Here is a 17,914-nt window from a genome sequence, read left to right on the forward strand (position 1 = left end):
ATTATTATTATAAAGGCATTGTAAGCTCAGCTGATTATCAAAACAAGTTGCAAAATTTATTATTAATTTTATTCTTTAGTTAATTTGAATTTTTAAACTATTTCAACAGAAATACATGAAATATTAAGGTTTTAAAAAAATGTTACTCATATAATTCAAAAGGGTTTATAAATTAGAATTTCAAGTAAAATGTGTTTTAGTGCGGGAAATTTAGATTTTTAAACTTTTGGTATTGGGCGATTGTAGATTCTTCGTTTAGATTGGAATAGAAATAATACTATTGGTGGGGTATTTGTTTTTGTGCCAATAAACCCTTGAGTGTAAATTTGCTTTTAGATATGCAGGGTAAAGTCTGAACTTTTATTTTAAGTGAGTAATGAGATATATATTTGAATAGTCATGAGCTCTTGGAGGTTATGGAGTAGATTATTACCTCGCCCAACAAATTATCATAACGTTGTGAAAATTATGGCTGCCTCTTTATTCGTGCTTGGCTCTAAAGCCAACGAAAATGGACTTGTTTTATATTCTCATGGTTATTCATTTTACTCTCAAAAGGTAAGATAATAGTTCATCAATTTATATTTACCTAGGTATAGTCATTCATATTTTTTATAATAGTTTACATATAATATTCACTGTTTCAATCACGTGAGCTGTTTTTATTTAACTTTCATACTGAATGTCAAATAATATTTCATATGAAGTATATTTTTCAAATTCAAATGCAATCATTCCTGTACGGTGGTTAGACTCTGTAATCTAGATATGGTACCTTGATAATTAACAGTTTTAAGTTAGGTAACACTGGGTTATTAAGAATATTAGTTACACACTTGGCAATTAGTAATATTATCTCAATAATTGGTATCAACAAATACATCTATACTTTCATCATTCCTTAACTTACAAATCATATCTTGCTTATAAAAAACATTGACAATTATTGTTCATAAACAAAATAATTAGGCTCGTATTACATTAAGCCACTAAAGACACGATACTAGATCCACCAACACTAGACAGAGGGACGATACTCATGTGTTAGCAGTCCAACCAAGACTGGCTAAATATGGACCTAAATATCTCTGCTCCAAGGTTTCAACTGCTTACCCAATGAATTGAAAATATTGGAAAATACTCCTCAGTTTAAAAGAGAACTTAAAAGCTTCCTTACCAAGAGACCGTATTTTAGTTTTCAAGAATATCTTGAAGAAAGGACCAAAGGGCCTCACTCCATCGACGACATGGAGCAAGATAATGGATACATATATATCATTGTTATATCGACAACAATGGCGCTGAAGTGCTTCCAGTGGGAGATAAAAAAAGTGTCGTCAAGTTAGTGTCCGAGCGAGTCGCTGGTTATTAATTGCGCCTGTGCGCTTATTACAGTAGGGTCTATAGATTTTGGCGGCCGGCAACAACATATTCGAGGCCGGCTGGTCTCTCACTTGTGTCGCCGACCCGGCCACCAATCATGGTGTCCCACTGGTGACTGAACTTGCTTTACTTACACACGGCCGCCAATGGCCCTTCTGTCTACTCAATGGTGGCCTAATGTACTAAGAGCCTTAAGGTTGTTTAATCCAATTACTGGACACCAGCTAAGTTACAAATATAGTATAAATACTTATAAATATATTAATTATGATGGAAACATAATGGGCTGGTAAATATTTTTAAAATTCGGACACAATGATTACCATACAAGTTACACATTGTGATATACTACTTGATTATTATTACCTGTTTTGGAGCCCTTGAAAATATCAAGTGATTATATTATGTTACAACAAATGATCCTAAATTGAAACTTGAAAATGTTTTATATTCCAGGTAATTATGGCAATGAACGAGAAAAAATTGAAATTTGAAATAGCACCTGTGGACATCACGAAAGGGGTCCAATATGAACCTTGGTTTCTGGAAATCAATCCAAGAGGTGAAGTACCGGTTTTGAAAGATGGCATCAAAATAATTCCAGACTCGTCCAGAATAATTGATTATCTTGAAGACAACTTCAGCAATGGTATGTTTAATTTAAAAATAATAATTTATTTGTTCATCAATTAATGATATTAAATAAATAAAATTATATTTTATAATAGTATTAAAAATACTCAAGAAAGCATTAAAGAGCTATCTGTTAGCCAATCCATACTACTCTGTAGGAGAGTATCTACAGAGTGACGGCCACGACGCTGCAGCGTTCCCAATGGGATAACTACAAGTATCAAGTATTTCTCAGTAATAGAAAGTGGAGGTGAGAAAATCAGACATTTGTCCAAACCTTCTTCTATTACTAGATTTAGCCAATAAAAAAGTCAGTCATGTTCATGTCCCAATTATAGAAAAAAATACCAGAGAAGAAACAACCCAGAAATCATAATTGAATTGAACTGGTTGAATAATGATTAGGTGGATAATAGAATAGAAAATAGCATTTCATAATCAAAAGTTTAGAAAAAAGGCAAACCGGACATGAAAACTGAGTGCCGTGAAATTTAAATATTTTCAATGTTCTATTGGATCAACGGTGCTTCTATATTATCAGTAGGCTACTACAAATTTTGCATCAAATGCCCAATTCATACAGACGTGGCGCGGAGGTGACGTTGACTTATGTCACCTTCACGCCACTCCTATGTAAACCATGTCCTATATTATAAACTACATGGCGAGATGTCTCTTCTGTTTGCATTGGACCATATGTTTATATAGGAGTGAAAAAGTTCGTGCTATACGCCACTTCTGTGTGAATTGGGCCTACACTTTTAATTGTTACTGTGAATGATTTTTCATTAATTTAATTCATTTCTTCCATCATTACATCCAGTAGCAGTTTGAATCAAATCTCTGCTATTTTTTGCGTTTGGTAATCACTTATGTTTGGGAGGATATATATGGGAGGACCAATCTACGATGAAGAATATTCGAAAAAATAGAAAAAATATGGCAATGACATTGAAAACGTAGATGAGGGCTGAACCCCAGTAACTTATTCAAACAAAAATCTATAGATGCATTTGGTACATTCAGTTGCAGTTGTATTTCGTTTAATAATAATTACAAAAATCTATTTTCATATGCTCAAAGTTAATGGAAGTCAAGTAAATTCGTATGACTTGTTGGCTTCCTTTGCGGGAAGGTCTTACTTCGCCTGAATTATATGATTTAAGCCGTCAATGGGCTTTACGACCGTCATACTTCAGCCGGGACCGACAATCAAACGTGCCCATCCGATGACACGGGCACGGGAGTGACCTGGTCTAAAACCTTTGGTGATGAGGGAGTTTAAACCTGGGATCTCTAGGCTGCTATGCAAGCACTCTATCCACTAGACAACGGATCACTCTAGTTGTTAATGGAGCTATCCAGCAAATGGTCACCTGTCCAAAGGCTATACATGCAGGGGCCAGTTTCTGAACGAGAGAGCCGAACTAGTAATTGCACACCGGAGGGATCCAAGTCCTGTTGGGAAATATCATGCTGAATTCTGCTCCGATGGCCTAAAAAGGATAGGTGATCAGCCCCGGTTTAATTAGATCCATTTCTACATTATGTTAAACTGGTTCAGTTGTATTTCTTCTCGAGAAATTTTCAACCAATGAATGCCAACTTGAAGTTGTACACTCATCTTCGTCCATTACCCACACTTGTCATTACTTCTTTGTCATTTCTGTAATGTCTTAACTTTTTTTATAACTTTTTTGTCATAGTTTTATTACGGCTGAATTTCAATCGACAATTGTTGAATTTGCAGGTGATACTCCAAAACTGATGCCCACCGATAAAGGACCGCAAGTCAGACAGAAGATTGAACACCTCCGTAAAATCATTGACAAGTTGCCAGCTAATGTGATCACCATGGGATCTTTTCTGCACCCTGAATTTGCTCCTGATCCCAAAATGCCATTCATAAAGCCTGTTCGAGCTCATCTTTCTAGTAAGTGTAAAATTACTATAAATATAGCCAATTTATCAGCCTGAGGGTGTGATCACAGTGTATGCGTCTATGTGCAAGTGCCTGCGTGGTCATGCATGTCCATGTGCGCAGATGTGAAAAAATCTGGAAAGAGCAATATGAACACTCAACTTGTTCCAATAGCTCTTTCCAGATTTAGTTTCTTGGCTCATGCATGATCTGACGTGCACTTTGACATACACACATCCAATGTGAGCATACCTTTAGGCATGATGCACACCAGAGAAACGCGATTTATGAAACCTTGAACATTTAAAAAATGCCATATCGATTTGGAAATTGAAATGTTTGTAGAAATTTCAGCTAGGAATTTAAATACGATATGAAATATTTTTTCTTTATTTGTATTAAAATTTTGAATACATGTAGGATTTTGTTCATGCGGATGACAACACCTGCTAAATGGCAGCATCGCTGGAACAATAATTACAGCTAATGCGTGATAAGCTTAAAATAGTATTATATAAAAATACAACTTTTACGATTCCTTGCAATTTGCAATACGTTTCAAGGAAACTCGATGTGCACTGCTTAATCTTATGTATCAGTTTCACTGAAATCCTAATTTCAAGTTGGATCTCAGTGAAACTGTTTCTTGCAATTATCACGATTCCATAGAATGTGTTTCTCTGGTGTGCAAATAGTGACGTGCACTGCCCACCTGCCTCCGACAGATGAAATTCAGATTGAACAATGTTTTTATAGTTCAATTTAAAAGTTTTCTACGTTATCTACTTTACTTCGAAAGTTTATCAAGCAAAATATACTAATTCTATACATAAACACGATGAAGCTTAATTGACCATTCTCTGCGTTGCATTCAGCTAACTCAGATTTACAACAAGACGTGTGTGAAAATTTTCTACAAGAAAAATGCTAAAAATATTACATGTTTATTTTTTATTCTTTGAGCTCGTAATTTATTCAGCTATGACATTTTTCGTTGAGTTTCTATCGCTTTATAGTGTGATAAACTATTCTTCCTGTATACATTGACCTTACAAACATTTATTTATGATTATTATTTGTATTTACTATTATAAAGTGTTAATATATCATTTATAACATTAAAGACATAAAATACACATTATACTTTCAGGTGCGGACGAAAAAGCTAGTGATATGTTGAGAGGTCTAGCGGATAAGTATCCTGAAAAGAAGGATGTCTTCCTCAAAAAAGCTGAAGCACATGATCACAACAGAGCAAAAATTGTACCCAAAGAAGGCTTCCAAAGCCTTTTGAATGATGTCGATATTGTTCTACAAGAAGTTGAAAAAGAACTCGAAAGTCACGCAGGTAATTCTTCTCTTAATATAAGATTTTTATTTACTAAACATTGTTCTAGTTTGTTTTTGTCCTAAATTTACATTTTTCACCTGCTTTTAAATTAGAATTATAAAGGGTTTGGATCTTTTAATGATTTTTTTTTCAAATTCACGAGAGTACCGACTTTTTCAAATTCAGGGTGCGTTTCACAGCACTCGAACCCATCTTCAGCACAAGAGTTGTGTTATTTATAGTTTGAATCAATTGGCGATCTCAGCTTATAGGAGGTGATTGCCAATAATAATTATATTAGCTAATTGGTCGTGATAAGTGTTATCAAGTACTCCGAAATTAATTCAGAGCTCTTAAGGCTTTCACAACTGCAAAATTGATAACAGGAAAAAATGTGATGGAAATTTTATAAATATAGAAAAATACTCGTCTGAAAGGGAAACCCAGTATTTCCTAAATGCCGTTTACCTATTATCATTGGCCAATAGTCCTTAGTCAATAAGCTGCAATATATGTGCTGAAAGATGAGCCAATGATTTTGGAGTTTAGAATAATTTGTAACTTATTACTGAGATTTAATAATTGTTAAACACTATTTCAAGGTTGAGTGGTAGAGAAGACTTTAAAGTATTACCTCCGCTTATGGGTGTGATCACATTGAATGCGTTCGTGTGCAAATGCAAGCTTGGTTATGCATGACCAAGCGTGCAGATAAACAAAATCTGGAAAGAGCAATAGGAACACTCACACTTACGTGCACTTGCGTTCAGTGTGATTAGCAAGTTACAACGTCTTTCCAGATTTTGTTTATCCGCTCATACATGATCTGACATGCACTTGCACACACATATATATATATATATAAATTCAATTTGATCACACTCTAAAGCTCGATTCGCCCACAACAGTGACAGTGAAAATATAACTGGGGTAAGTCATACTCGATAAGCCGGGGCTGAAAGGGAATAATCCAATTTTTTTAGTATTCGTGAGAATTATAAATGTTCACTGCCCGTGTGCTCCTTTTCCATCTGTATTTGAGAAAGTATCAATTGTAATTGAGAATAGTCATTTGTATTTTTGAGAAAACGTCAGATATAAATGAGAATATTCAATTGTATTTGAGAAGTCAACACTTGTAATCAAGAATAGAGAATTTTATTTGAGAAAGTATCATTCAAATTTGAGAACATACTATTTGAAATCGAGAAGTTGTCAGTTGTAATAATTGGGAAATGATTTTAAAAAACTTACTTCCAGTACTTATATTTTTCATAACTGTACTCATATAAAATAATATATTCAATATTCCAATAAAACGTTTAGTTTTTGGAGACTAAAGTCGCGTTGCCAATACATAGGCCTACATAGAAATGATACCCATTAATCATTCGTAAACAGTACAGGGGAAATACTTTCACCATTGAAAATATTAATTTGCCCCCATGCAAAGCCTATGGTAGTTATTGGTATACTGCTCAAGTAGTAGAGTATCCGTTCCTGCTCAAATCAAACCTGTACTGTAGTAGGCTACAGAAGAGTCCAACATGTCAATTGGAAAATTTTCTCAGTCTGATATCTTCTCATTTAAATTTGACGATTTCTCAAATGCAATTCGCTACTCACACAGTTTGTGTATAGTTGAGAAGTTGATATTGTGGTAATTTTCATATTGAATGAAAAATACTAAGAAATTGTCAAAAACCACACATTTATTGATACTTAGAAATACCGGTTGATGGTGTAATAACCGAAACCGGTCTTTCTAATTATCAATAAATCTGTGTTTTTGACAATTTCTTAGTCTTTTTCATTCACTACTCTCATTTACATGTGATGACTTTCCAAATACAATTGACTATTCTCATCTACATCTGACATCCTCTCAATTACAAAGGCAGAATAAAGTTCATTTTCATTTCATTTACTATTTCCACTGGTGTTGGTAACTATTGAGCAATTGTTTTTCATAATCATGAAATTCATGTTTTTTGTCCAGGTGATGACAAAATGTGGCTGTGCACAGACTCATTTACAATCGCCGACGTAGCTCTGACAATCCTGTTGGACCGGCTGTATTTGCTTGGTTTGGAATCTTACTTTTGGACGAATGGCAAGAAGAAGAATATTGAGTTGTATTACGCACGAGTGCAGCAGCGCGAGTCCTACAAGCAAACAGTTCCCGACCTCTGCTACCATTTGAAAACATTTGTCATGTCTCAGCTGAACACCATTTTGGGCGTGGTTGGAGCCAGTTCAGCGGTTGTTGCTTTATGCGGCAGCATTAAGTTTTGGCAGAGAAATAAGTAGTCAGTTTTCCACAAGAAAATGCTCAAAAAATGATAGCCATTTTACTTAGTTTTCGACTACCAATGTCTGATAACAAACTTAATAATTTTTAGATTCCTCGAGGTGATTGTTGGCTATATGCAGATTTACAACTAACATTTGTATTGAAAATCTAGTTTGAAGACTGATACTATACCAAACTCTAACTACTGTATACCAAACTATATTTATTTCAATTAAAATTAAAACAAAATATTGTTTTAGTTGATTCCTCTCCCATGAATATTCTTTGATGAATCGCCTGAGTGAAAAACTTTAAATTGATGATGAATGAGAATTTATATTCATTCATATTCCCTTGTACGTCTATTAAATAACAGTGATCAAATGAAGGTTGAATGCCTCGAGAACAAATGAAAGAATCGGATGATGTCTTCAATCAGCGGTTGAACTCTATTAAATTTAATAGACTTACGTGCAAGCTAGTCATTGTGCCGGTTAAATGTTAATCATGATTAATTCCACGGGAACCAATCAGAGAAGCCGTCTTTTCAAAAAGTCTTCTCTGATTGGTTCTTGTGAAATTATTAACGAAATGTTTATTTTTCCGTCCTTATAGATTCTATTAGATTAAATGGAGCTTGACAAACACATACGCACATCATGTGTATGATAAGTTATGTTCAATCTAATAGAATCTATAAGGATGTAAAAATATACATTTTGTTAATAACTTTGGTGTAAACGCAGCTTTACACTTTTTCATTCTTTAGAAAGAAGCAAAAAATAAAATCTCAAAGACAAATTCAGTCAATATGGACGATCTCCACTTATGAAGTCAAAATATTAAAGCAATTCCATTAAAAAATCAATATTACTATCTCCAAAAGTAAAATAATTACTGGTGAATGAAAAAAAATTTCAAAGCAGTTAATAAAATAAATAATTTTATTATTTGATAATCCAAAATAGTATATTTTGATAAAACTCAATGTAAAACCAACACAAATGTACAAATTAAAAAAAAAGAACCAACAATCCTAAATCATTAACTTGATAAAACATTAATAAATTAAAGCTAAAACACGAATAATCATATAATATATCATTAGATGAAGAAAATTGTCATGGGTAGTGGTTTAAGCAAAATAAAGTACTGAAAAATGGACCAATCGTTATCATGGATAATACATTCAAGTGAACAAATAATATACATTTTTTGAACGATTACAAACATATTGCAGCAAATTATCTAGTCATGATGAATGAAAAACTTTATAAATTTTAAATTTACTCATAAAAGATTATATTATTATAGTAAAAATTCCAAGCATAAAAAATTTACTATTGATTAAATAAAGTGAATTGACCCAAAATAAAAAGGAAGGAGGAAATTTGCTAGATTCAGATAAATGTAAGAATAGTTACGGTATAAATTTAGAAAAATCTATTCACATCAATAAGAACTACAACCCAAATTAGATTCGATCATGCTATCAGAATTACAGAATACAGTAATATTATCTCATTTATTTATTAACAATGCAAATAACACTAATGTAATAACATTGGATAATAAGGTTGTCCTTGTGCTATTTTTCTTTCAAATTTATAACTATTATCAATAGTTATAATAATGAATGGTTAAAATGCCATAGAATGAGTTGAAAGGCTATATCAAAACATTAAAATTAGATTTTAATTTACAACATTTTTAAGAGCAAGTTAAAAGAATAGATTAATAAATGAGATGTTGAGTCTATTAAAATATAATATAAATGCTGCCAATTCTAAATTTCATTTCTTAAGATTAATATCTGTGGAACATTTTCAAATTTTTCAAGAAACTTTTTTCTCCTTTCTTTCAATTCAAAGATAGTAAAAGTGTTAACTTATAGGTATCATTATTTTTATGATATTTCAATGGAATGGTCTAATAATTATTTAGAACTATTCATCAATTTAGTATATAACAATACAGTATTTAAGAGCGAATTGCAAATTAGAGATAGATTGAACATAATAAAACATAAAAAATTGACAAGTTTTGACGGATGAATATCATTTATGTTCATGATTATCTGTTATTTCGCTTCTATCAATCTTCAACTCTGTAATTCATTATTGATTATTGAAAAAAATACGGTAATTCCACTGACGAATTTTCAAGCTAACAGTCTTCAACTCCGTGATTCATTATTGATTATTGGAAAAAAACAAATACGGAAATTCCACTGACGAATTTTCAAGCTAATTCACATCTTACATAGACTTTAATCAAAGCGTAGATGTAATTGTCTTTGGCAATATTATTGTTGCGTTTCTATTAATTAAACAATTTTTTACATAATATGAAATCTCGTTATACTTAGAATACTATCTTAAAACAACAACCATTCTGATAAGATATTAAAAAAAAATACAAGTAAAGAACGATTAACCTAAATATTGGTTCACAATATTCAGTAAATAGTAAAAATAATAAATAACTGTAATAGTAAATATTGGTTTACAATAAGAAAAAATTTTAAAATTGAAATCTAATACATTTTTAAATTTTAACACATACTTCCAAACGACTGCACTCCATACTACAAAGTTTTCTGTATTAAATATATAGATTTAGGCACATCTATGAAAGACCAATTTTATAAGAAGGAAATCTTATTACATTGATAGGTATTATACTAACTTTTTTGTTAGGGCTACTCTTAATTAGTTAGGCTATCAAGAAATAAAAAAATCTAAGTACCTTTTATTAAATTTACTCACATGTTTCAATTGATGTCATTTTCAGAATCACTTGAAAATGACATCAATATTGTAACATGTGAGTATTTCTTTTTTTAAAGGATACTTCGATTTTTTTTCTTGATCAAGTTGTATGCTAATCAGCTATCATCTTGAAAACACCCTAAAAACTGTTAGCTATGAACCTTAAATAAATTAAACTTGAAACTTTATTAAATCACAAATTGGTAGAAAACAAGATTTTATCATTTTTACAGAAGCAAATATATTTTTTAATTATATATAGTCTATTTTAAATTCGTTTACAACAGCTTTTGAGCTGTCCTTTCCAGTGAACACATTGCACAAACAATTATTTCTAGTCACCCATTAAAAAGAAGCCACACAATAAATTCCCATCGATCAACTATGATAGAAAAAATTTAATCATATTGCATATTCAACATTACACAAATTATAAGAACCTAAAACTCGAATTCAAATATATATTTTTTAATTTTTAATCTGATAACTATTTTTCACACAATCTACCAACAATTAAAAATACAATCGCCTTTAAATATATTAATGGTCAATAGTTTTGATTGCGATGTGGATGAAATCCAATATAATTAATCTACATGAGTATTTAACCGTATGTAGTGATAGTCATAAATTTCTTCTCTAAACCATAATAAACTTAATGTGGAGTGGAAAATTTTAATATCAAGTAAAATATTAATTTATTTCTATAAATGCTATTGATTCTGAAAAGCTACAGAAGAGGTTTTCTATGATTTTCCAGGATAAAAATAAGTTTTCATTTTATTCTTATCAATGAATTAACATTTCCCACACACAAGCTCAAGGCTCATGTGGGAATGATAAAAAATGAATATACTTAGTGCCGGTTGCACAAAATCATGTTAAATTTTAACCGTGAATTATTTTACAAGAACAAATCAAAGAAGGCGCTTTTGAAAAGACTGCTTCTCAGATCGGTTCTCGTGGAATTAATCACGGTTAAAATTTAACCTGCTGTTATGCAACCGGCACTTAGTCTGTAAGCAGCAAGTTACTATAAACTACGCCGTGTTAATAATTTCAATTTCACATAGGTAGTTGGATTGTAATTAGAAAAGCAGATTCATTTATAACAAAAAATGAATTTGATCAAGATAAAAAATCATCAAAAAATGAATTTGATTGAGTTGAAAAATCTAAAATTTATATGAGAAAAAAAATTATGAATAATTTTTTGACAAAAACTGCCAATTGATCCTAGTGGTGTGGTTATATTATAATATTCGAAGAGGAAGGATGAGATTGTCAATCATTTTTAGAATATATTTTGGTGATAACAAAACCCCGACTATACGGACGAGCTGAGTTTTCGGATGCATTCTCTCTCATGGGGTAGACTATACGAGCGTAATAGACGATCCCCATAAGAGGCCATGCATCATGAAGACTCACGAAATAAATTCAGCGCGTCCGAGAAGCCCGTAAAGTTGAGATCGGGTCTAAGAACAGCCTGTTGAGCGTAAATATGAACTTACAGAGTTACAACACAAATTCTCTCGTATTTCATTTAATCAACTGTCATAAATCATGATAGATGATCTAATCTTATATCCATTTCAGACACAACATAATCATGGTAGTATGGTGAGATGGAGAGTCATGACAATCACAATGTATGTATATGTGGAGAGACACAGGCTCATATTGTAAATAGCCGCATTCGTCTTTAGTCCCAGAAAATGAATGCAACATAGAACTCAATTAAGTTATTCAATATACAACATATCTCAATTTTACTAGAAAAAACTGTTATAGAAATTAATTTATTTTTATATTATCTTTTTTTATCAAATTGTTACCTTGATTTCTTATAAACTTCTATTATTTGATTTGATGTTATTAGAGGCATCCTGCATGATAATTTAAAATAATCATCAGTACAATTGCAGTATCAAAGACTAGCTACCATCATTGATAAGGAAGACTAAACAGAAGTGATATTATGTAAAATTTACATAAAATAATGCATATTTAATATTATAAAAATTGATAAAATCAATATTTTCTCCACCTCTTTTGGATGAAATCTTCAACAGAATTACCAACTATTTGTTACTCAAATGAAGTAGTGTAGGTATCTTAAGACTCGTTTGTACAATTTTTGATAACACTAACCAGACCATAGCACCAATTTGTAGTATCTATCATGTGGTGGCAACATCATTGTCGGTAGAGGGCGATCCATTAGCTTCGTCCGCATTTTCTTGATTCCTCAACCCTGTCAAAGGCATTCCCATAAATCTTGGTAAGTCTCCCTTAGCTTGCGATGTCCTCTTTCGAAGTGGAACTTCATTAACTTTTTTCAAATCTTTGTATTTAAACATACCTTCTCCTGGCAAATCGGGTGGAATTTTAGGAGTTGCATACCAAACTCTGTAAGTAATAAACCACATGGAAACCGCAATGAGACCGCTTAAGAATTTTTCCACCATATGATGAAAATAGAGCATTGTGCTCAAAAGCATCAAGTCCCACAACACTGTTAGACAAGACAATGCAATAAAAAGACCTTTGATGAAGGGCGTAAAGGTCTCATAAGACTGTTTTAATGAGTCAAACTCTTTAGGTGAAAGCGTTTTTAATGGAGTGCTTGGACTAAAATTATCAGTCGTTCGAATATGTTCCTCGTTTCTTATCATGTCCCTTATACCTTCCCATCCTATGATAGAACGCGATTCTTCAATAATCACAAGACAACTGTAAATAAGAATAAATGCATGTCCTGACAAATCAAACCCTTGCCAGTAGTATCCTTTGGCCAAACACATTGATTTAGTCTGAAACATATCTCCTTTAGCAGTACAAACGCCGTATATAGATTCAATAAAAACAAACAGTCTTACCCAAAAGAACCAAGTTCCCGTTGCTACACCTAATCTGACGAGATGTGTCCAAACTTTTTCACGTTTACCACAGCACACAGTGTAGCTAGTCAAAACAGCAAACGGCAAGGTTAGGATCAAAGTCCAGCCCCATGCTATCTTCACGAAATACACATTGAAAACATTGTCTTTTCGTGAAAAGTATGTTCTCGGGAACGGGAGAACATCCGCAAGAAGAGAAACAATAAATAAACAACCTAAATAGATGGCAACTTTGATATTAGTATTTACAAACACAACCTTTCTACACGCGTGTATCACCATCATCACCAGAATATCCACCACTGATGAAGGATCGGGAAGAGGCTTGGAACCCTTGCTCTCAGTTCTTTGTGTGTCAGCGACATTTGGTCGAAAATTCAATCTTGAAGTTGAATTAGTAGGATGCAAAGGTCTTCTTTTTGAGACCATGGTGAAGCAGTTCACAAGGTCCCTTTCCCTACCAGATCCAGTCCAGATTCAAACCAGCACTATCATTGGTTATGATTGATCAGCTGTTACTTTTTTCGACCTCCATCGATGCCCTTGACCGTCAAGCGCGGTAAATTCAAATCGACATGCAATATGTTTAATTTCAACATAAATTATACGAATTCTACTTTCTTATTAATTGTTTTATGATATTCTTATTTTGATTGGTTAATCATGCTGTTAACACAATATAAATATCTAAGATTGAATACTGTACATTTTAATAAGGCTATTTATTTTTCATTACAATACTATTTAGAGTAGTAGTGGAGGTTTTCCGCAAAGTGTAATTTATTTAAGGAGTTAACTTTTAGCATAATTAGCTCAAATAGGAAGCATTGATTTTATTTATAAGTACCAGTAATCAAATATACTAGTTAGTAGTTCTGTAAACAGTAGAGCTCACGCAGTTTTCTCATCCACAAGTAGTATCTGGTGTGACCTGTTCACCGGCTTCTCCAGACATCTGTGTAATGCATGCAATGAATAATCCACTTGTCAGCAGATTTATAATGAATAGTTCTATAGTCTGATTAGTCCTATAACAGTATGGAGGAAATTCCTTTTCCTTTCATTCTATCCTTAAAATTCAAAATTTCAAAAACCATGTTGTGTATACTTCAACGCGCAGATAAAAAAGGAATATTCCTGCCAAATCTCATAAAATTCTATCAACGCGTTTGATCGTAAATGCGTTACATAGATACAGACAGACAAAAGTCCGAGTTAAAACATAGACCTCACTGCGTTCGGTCAAAAAAACGTAGATTGCCCCCCAACGAAGATTTTTTTTAAAAATAGCTTATTAAAATGATTGTTTTTTGAAGCATTTTTCACTTCAAATCCGTTTTGAATCCTCTTATTTGGCAGTGGTAAATTAGTGGGTGAGTAAATAAAATTCTGAGTTGATGGTTTTAAGTTTTATTAAACACAAATTAAATACAAAAAAGCATTAGTTGTATTGTTTGTTTTGATTACCAACCAAATCAGGATAGCTAATAGACTACGGTAACCATAAAAAAGTTCTCCACTCACAAACCATACAAAGCTGTAATTTTTAATTGCTAGCTAAAACTGTGTTACAAAGATCAACATAAATTCTCATGAGAAATTACATTTTTTTTAAACAAAGTCTTAAATCTTTCTTATTGTAACTCTTGTAACTGTCCTTGTTTGAAGAGAGTTTCAGATACAAAATACTTAGGTGAAATCGTAACATAATAGACGAACTCCTTAAATGAGATGCTCATACTAAATTCTTGTGCAAAAAAATGAAAAAATAAAAATGTGCTATCATAATTAAAAATTTTAATAAATTTTCCGGGGACATAGCCTATATCATAAAATATTGGGGGGACGCGTCCCCCCCAGGATCTACGCCCAGGCTCCCCACCATTGAAAGCCATACCGTACGCTAATAATAATTCTCCGATCGTCTCTCTACATCAATTCTATAGAAAAATGGACGGAAGAAGTCGGTTCCAATGCAGGTACAGCTTAAATCTATGTGAATAAACTTCAGTGTTTACTTGCAAGTAGGCTATTTACTTGGGAGACCATTGAGTGCCCAAAAACGCAAGTATCTAGAGGAGAGTTGCCAAAATCGTACCACCTTGATTTCTATGTGAATTAGAGTGATTACAGCGCCCACTCGGCTGTATGTGTTACTACTCCATTATTGAAACAGTGGGATAAATTTCAGAGCACGTGCGATTTGTCTCAAAGTTTTTTAAATTGTTTAACTGTTTTGGAGCTAGCTGGTGGTGTTTTGGGACTATTTTGATAAGACCTTCATGACCCTCTAGGTGAGTACTCATACAAGTTTGATTTAGTTTGATAAATTAGCAATAATGTAGAGTAATAGTGTGTAAAATATTGTGTAAAACAAAATAGTGTGTTTGTCTTTCAAGTCTAAAAATCTTATAGTTTTTTCAAAGTTTGGAATTTTCTAATTAATTGTGATTGATTTAATTCAATTTAGAAGTATTTTTTTGATTTAGGAATGATTGTATGTTTTGAATTGTAAATTGAGTGTTTAATTGATGAATGTTAAGTGACACATAACCCAGCTACATTTGGACTCTTGTATAAATTAGAATTGGAACCGTTTTGGGCTTATAAGCCTGTGGTACTTTTCTGTAAGTTGTGCAATTCTGAATGATTGAATAAATAAGTAAATAAGTATTTTGATTGACTAGTTCGTGTCTTCATGTGGTTTTAAGGTTAGATATAACGTTATGATTGCCGCGATACCCAGTCGCCTAAATCGTACCTCTAATGGTCTCTCAAATCGTACCAGTACGATTTGGGAGTACGATTTGGGAGTTCATTGCATTCTATGCTCCATACTTGCCACTTTTGTTGTGTAGGCACAAACAGTAGACTATTCCTTATCCAAATCTAATAGAAATTACTTTGTTTTCCATTCAAATAAATGTAAAAAAAAACAAACACAATTAACTATTGTGTTTCAGAATGGCAAAAAGGAAGTATGGAGCTTGGAAGGAAGAGGACATGGAAAGAGCATTGGCTGCATATAGAAACGGAGACATCGGCTTCAACGAATGCTGCAGACAATATGGAATTCCTAAACCGACTCTGAAGCGTCATTTAGATGGAAAAAATATTACTGCTAATGAAGGGAAAAATCAATGGGACGTCACACCACATTAGCACCTGAAGTGGAACAACAGCTTGTTGAACACATAAAGAAACTGGAGGCATGTTTTTTTGGGCTTACCATAACTGACGTTCGTAGACTAGCATTTCAAATTGCTTCGACACTTTATTGAAACAGTGAAGCCAACCAAAGAGAGAAGAGTTCTTCTCCTTCTTGATGGCCACACAACTCATTCCAAGAACTTGGAAGCATTGGAAATTGCTCGTGAGGCTGGCGTGATAGTGTTACAAAGATCAACATAAATTCTCATGAGAAATTACATTTTTTTTAAACAAAGTCTTAAATCTTTCTTATTGTAACTCTTGTAACTGTCCTTGTTTGAAGAGAGTTTCAGATACAAAATACTTAGGTGAAATCGTAACATAATAGACGAACTCCTTAAATGAGATGCTCATACTAAATTCTTGTGCAAAAAAATGAAAAAATAAAAATGTGCTATCATAATTAAAAATTTTAATAAATTTTTCCGGGGGACATAGCCTATATCATAAAATATTGGGGGGACGCGTCCCCCCCAGGATCTACGCCCAGGCTCCCCACCATTGAAAGCCATACCGTACGCTAATAATAATTCTCCGATCGTCTCTCTACATCAATTCTATAGAAAAATGGACGGAAGAAGTCGGTTCCAATGCAGGTACAGCTTAAATCTATGTGAATAAACTTCAGTGTTTACTTGCAAGTAGGCTATTTACTTGGGAGACCATTGAGTGCCCAAAAACGCAAGTATCTAGAGGAGAGTTGCCAAAATCGTACCACCTTGATTTCTATGTGAATTAGAGTGATTACAGCGCCCACTCGGCTGTATGTGTTACTACTCCATTATTGAAACAGTGGGATAAATTTCAGAGCACGTGCGATTTGTCTCAAAGTTTTTTAAATTGTTTAACTGTTTTGGAGCTAGCTGGTGGTGTTTTGGGACTTTTTTGATAAGACCTTCATGACCCTCTAGGTGAGTACTCATACAAGTTTGATTTAGTTTGATAAATTAGCAATAATGTAGAGTAATAGTGTGTAAAATATTGTGTAAAACAAAATAGTGTGTTTGTCTTTCAAGTCTAAAAATCTTATAGTTTTTTCAAAGTTTGGAATTTTCTAATTAATTGTGATTGATTTAATTCAATTTAGAAGTATTTTTTTGATTTAGGAATGATTGTATGTTTTGAATTGTAAATTGAGTGTTTAATTGATGAATGTTAAGTGACACATAACCCAGCTACATTTGGACTCTTGTATAAATTAGAATTGGAACCGTTTTGGGCTTATAAGCCTGTGGTACTTTTCTGTAAGTTGTGTAATTCTGAATGATTGAATAAATAAGTAAATAAGTATTTTGATTGACTAGTTCGTGTCTTCATGTGGTTTTAAGGTTAGATATTATAACGTTATGATTGCCGCGATACCCAGTCGCCTAAATCGTACCTCTAATGGTCTCTCAAATCGTACCAGTACGATTTGGGAGTACGATTTGGGAGTTCATTGCATTCTATGCTCCATACTTGCCACTTTTG

At 32.8% G+C, this 17,914-nt stretch overlaps 2 protein-coding genes across 2 annotated transcripts; one reads left to right on the forward strand and one right to left on the reverse strand.

Annotated features, from left to right (window-relative positions):
* The first annotated feature begins 11 nt into the window (after positions 1 to 11).
* On the forward strand, positions 12 to 7,811 carry LOC111046617 (ganglioside-induced differentiation-associated protein 1). Its single transcript, XM_022332204.2, has 5 exons — positions 12 to 558; positions 1,840 to 2,032; positions 3,767 to 3,949; positions 5,088 to 5,285; positions 7,267 to 7,811. Exons 1-5 carry the CDS (start codon positions 400 to 402, stop codon positions 7,575 to 7,577), a joined length of 1,044 nt encoding a protein of 347 aa, XP_022187896.1. The 5' UTR covers positions 12 to 399; the 3' UTR covers positions 7,578 to 7,811.
* A 1,734-nt stretch (positions 7,812 to 9,545) lies between these two features.
* Positions 9,546 to 13,725, reverse strand: LOC111046618 (fat storage-inducing transmembrane protein). The gene has a single exon (XM_039428769.1). The coding sequence runs from the start codon at positions 13,661 to 13,663 to the stop codon at positions 12,515 to 12,517; it is 1,149 nt and encodes a 382-aa protein (XP_039284703.1). The 5' UTR covers positions 13,664 to 13,725; the 3' UTR covers positions 9,546 to 12,514.
* Between the last annotated feature and the right edge of the window lie 4,189 nt (positions 13,726 to 17,914).

Source organism: Nilaparvata lugens, chromosome 5 (genome assembly GCF_014356525.2).
Source record: "Nilaparvata lugens isolate BPH chromosome 5, ASM1435652v1, whole genome shotgun sequence".
Classification (NCBI taxonomy): domain Eukaryota; kingdom Metazoa; phylum Arthropoda; class Insecta; order Hemiptera; family Delphacidae; genus Nilaparvata; species Nilaparvata lugens.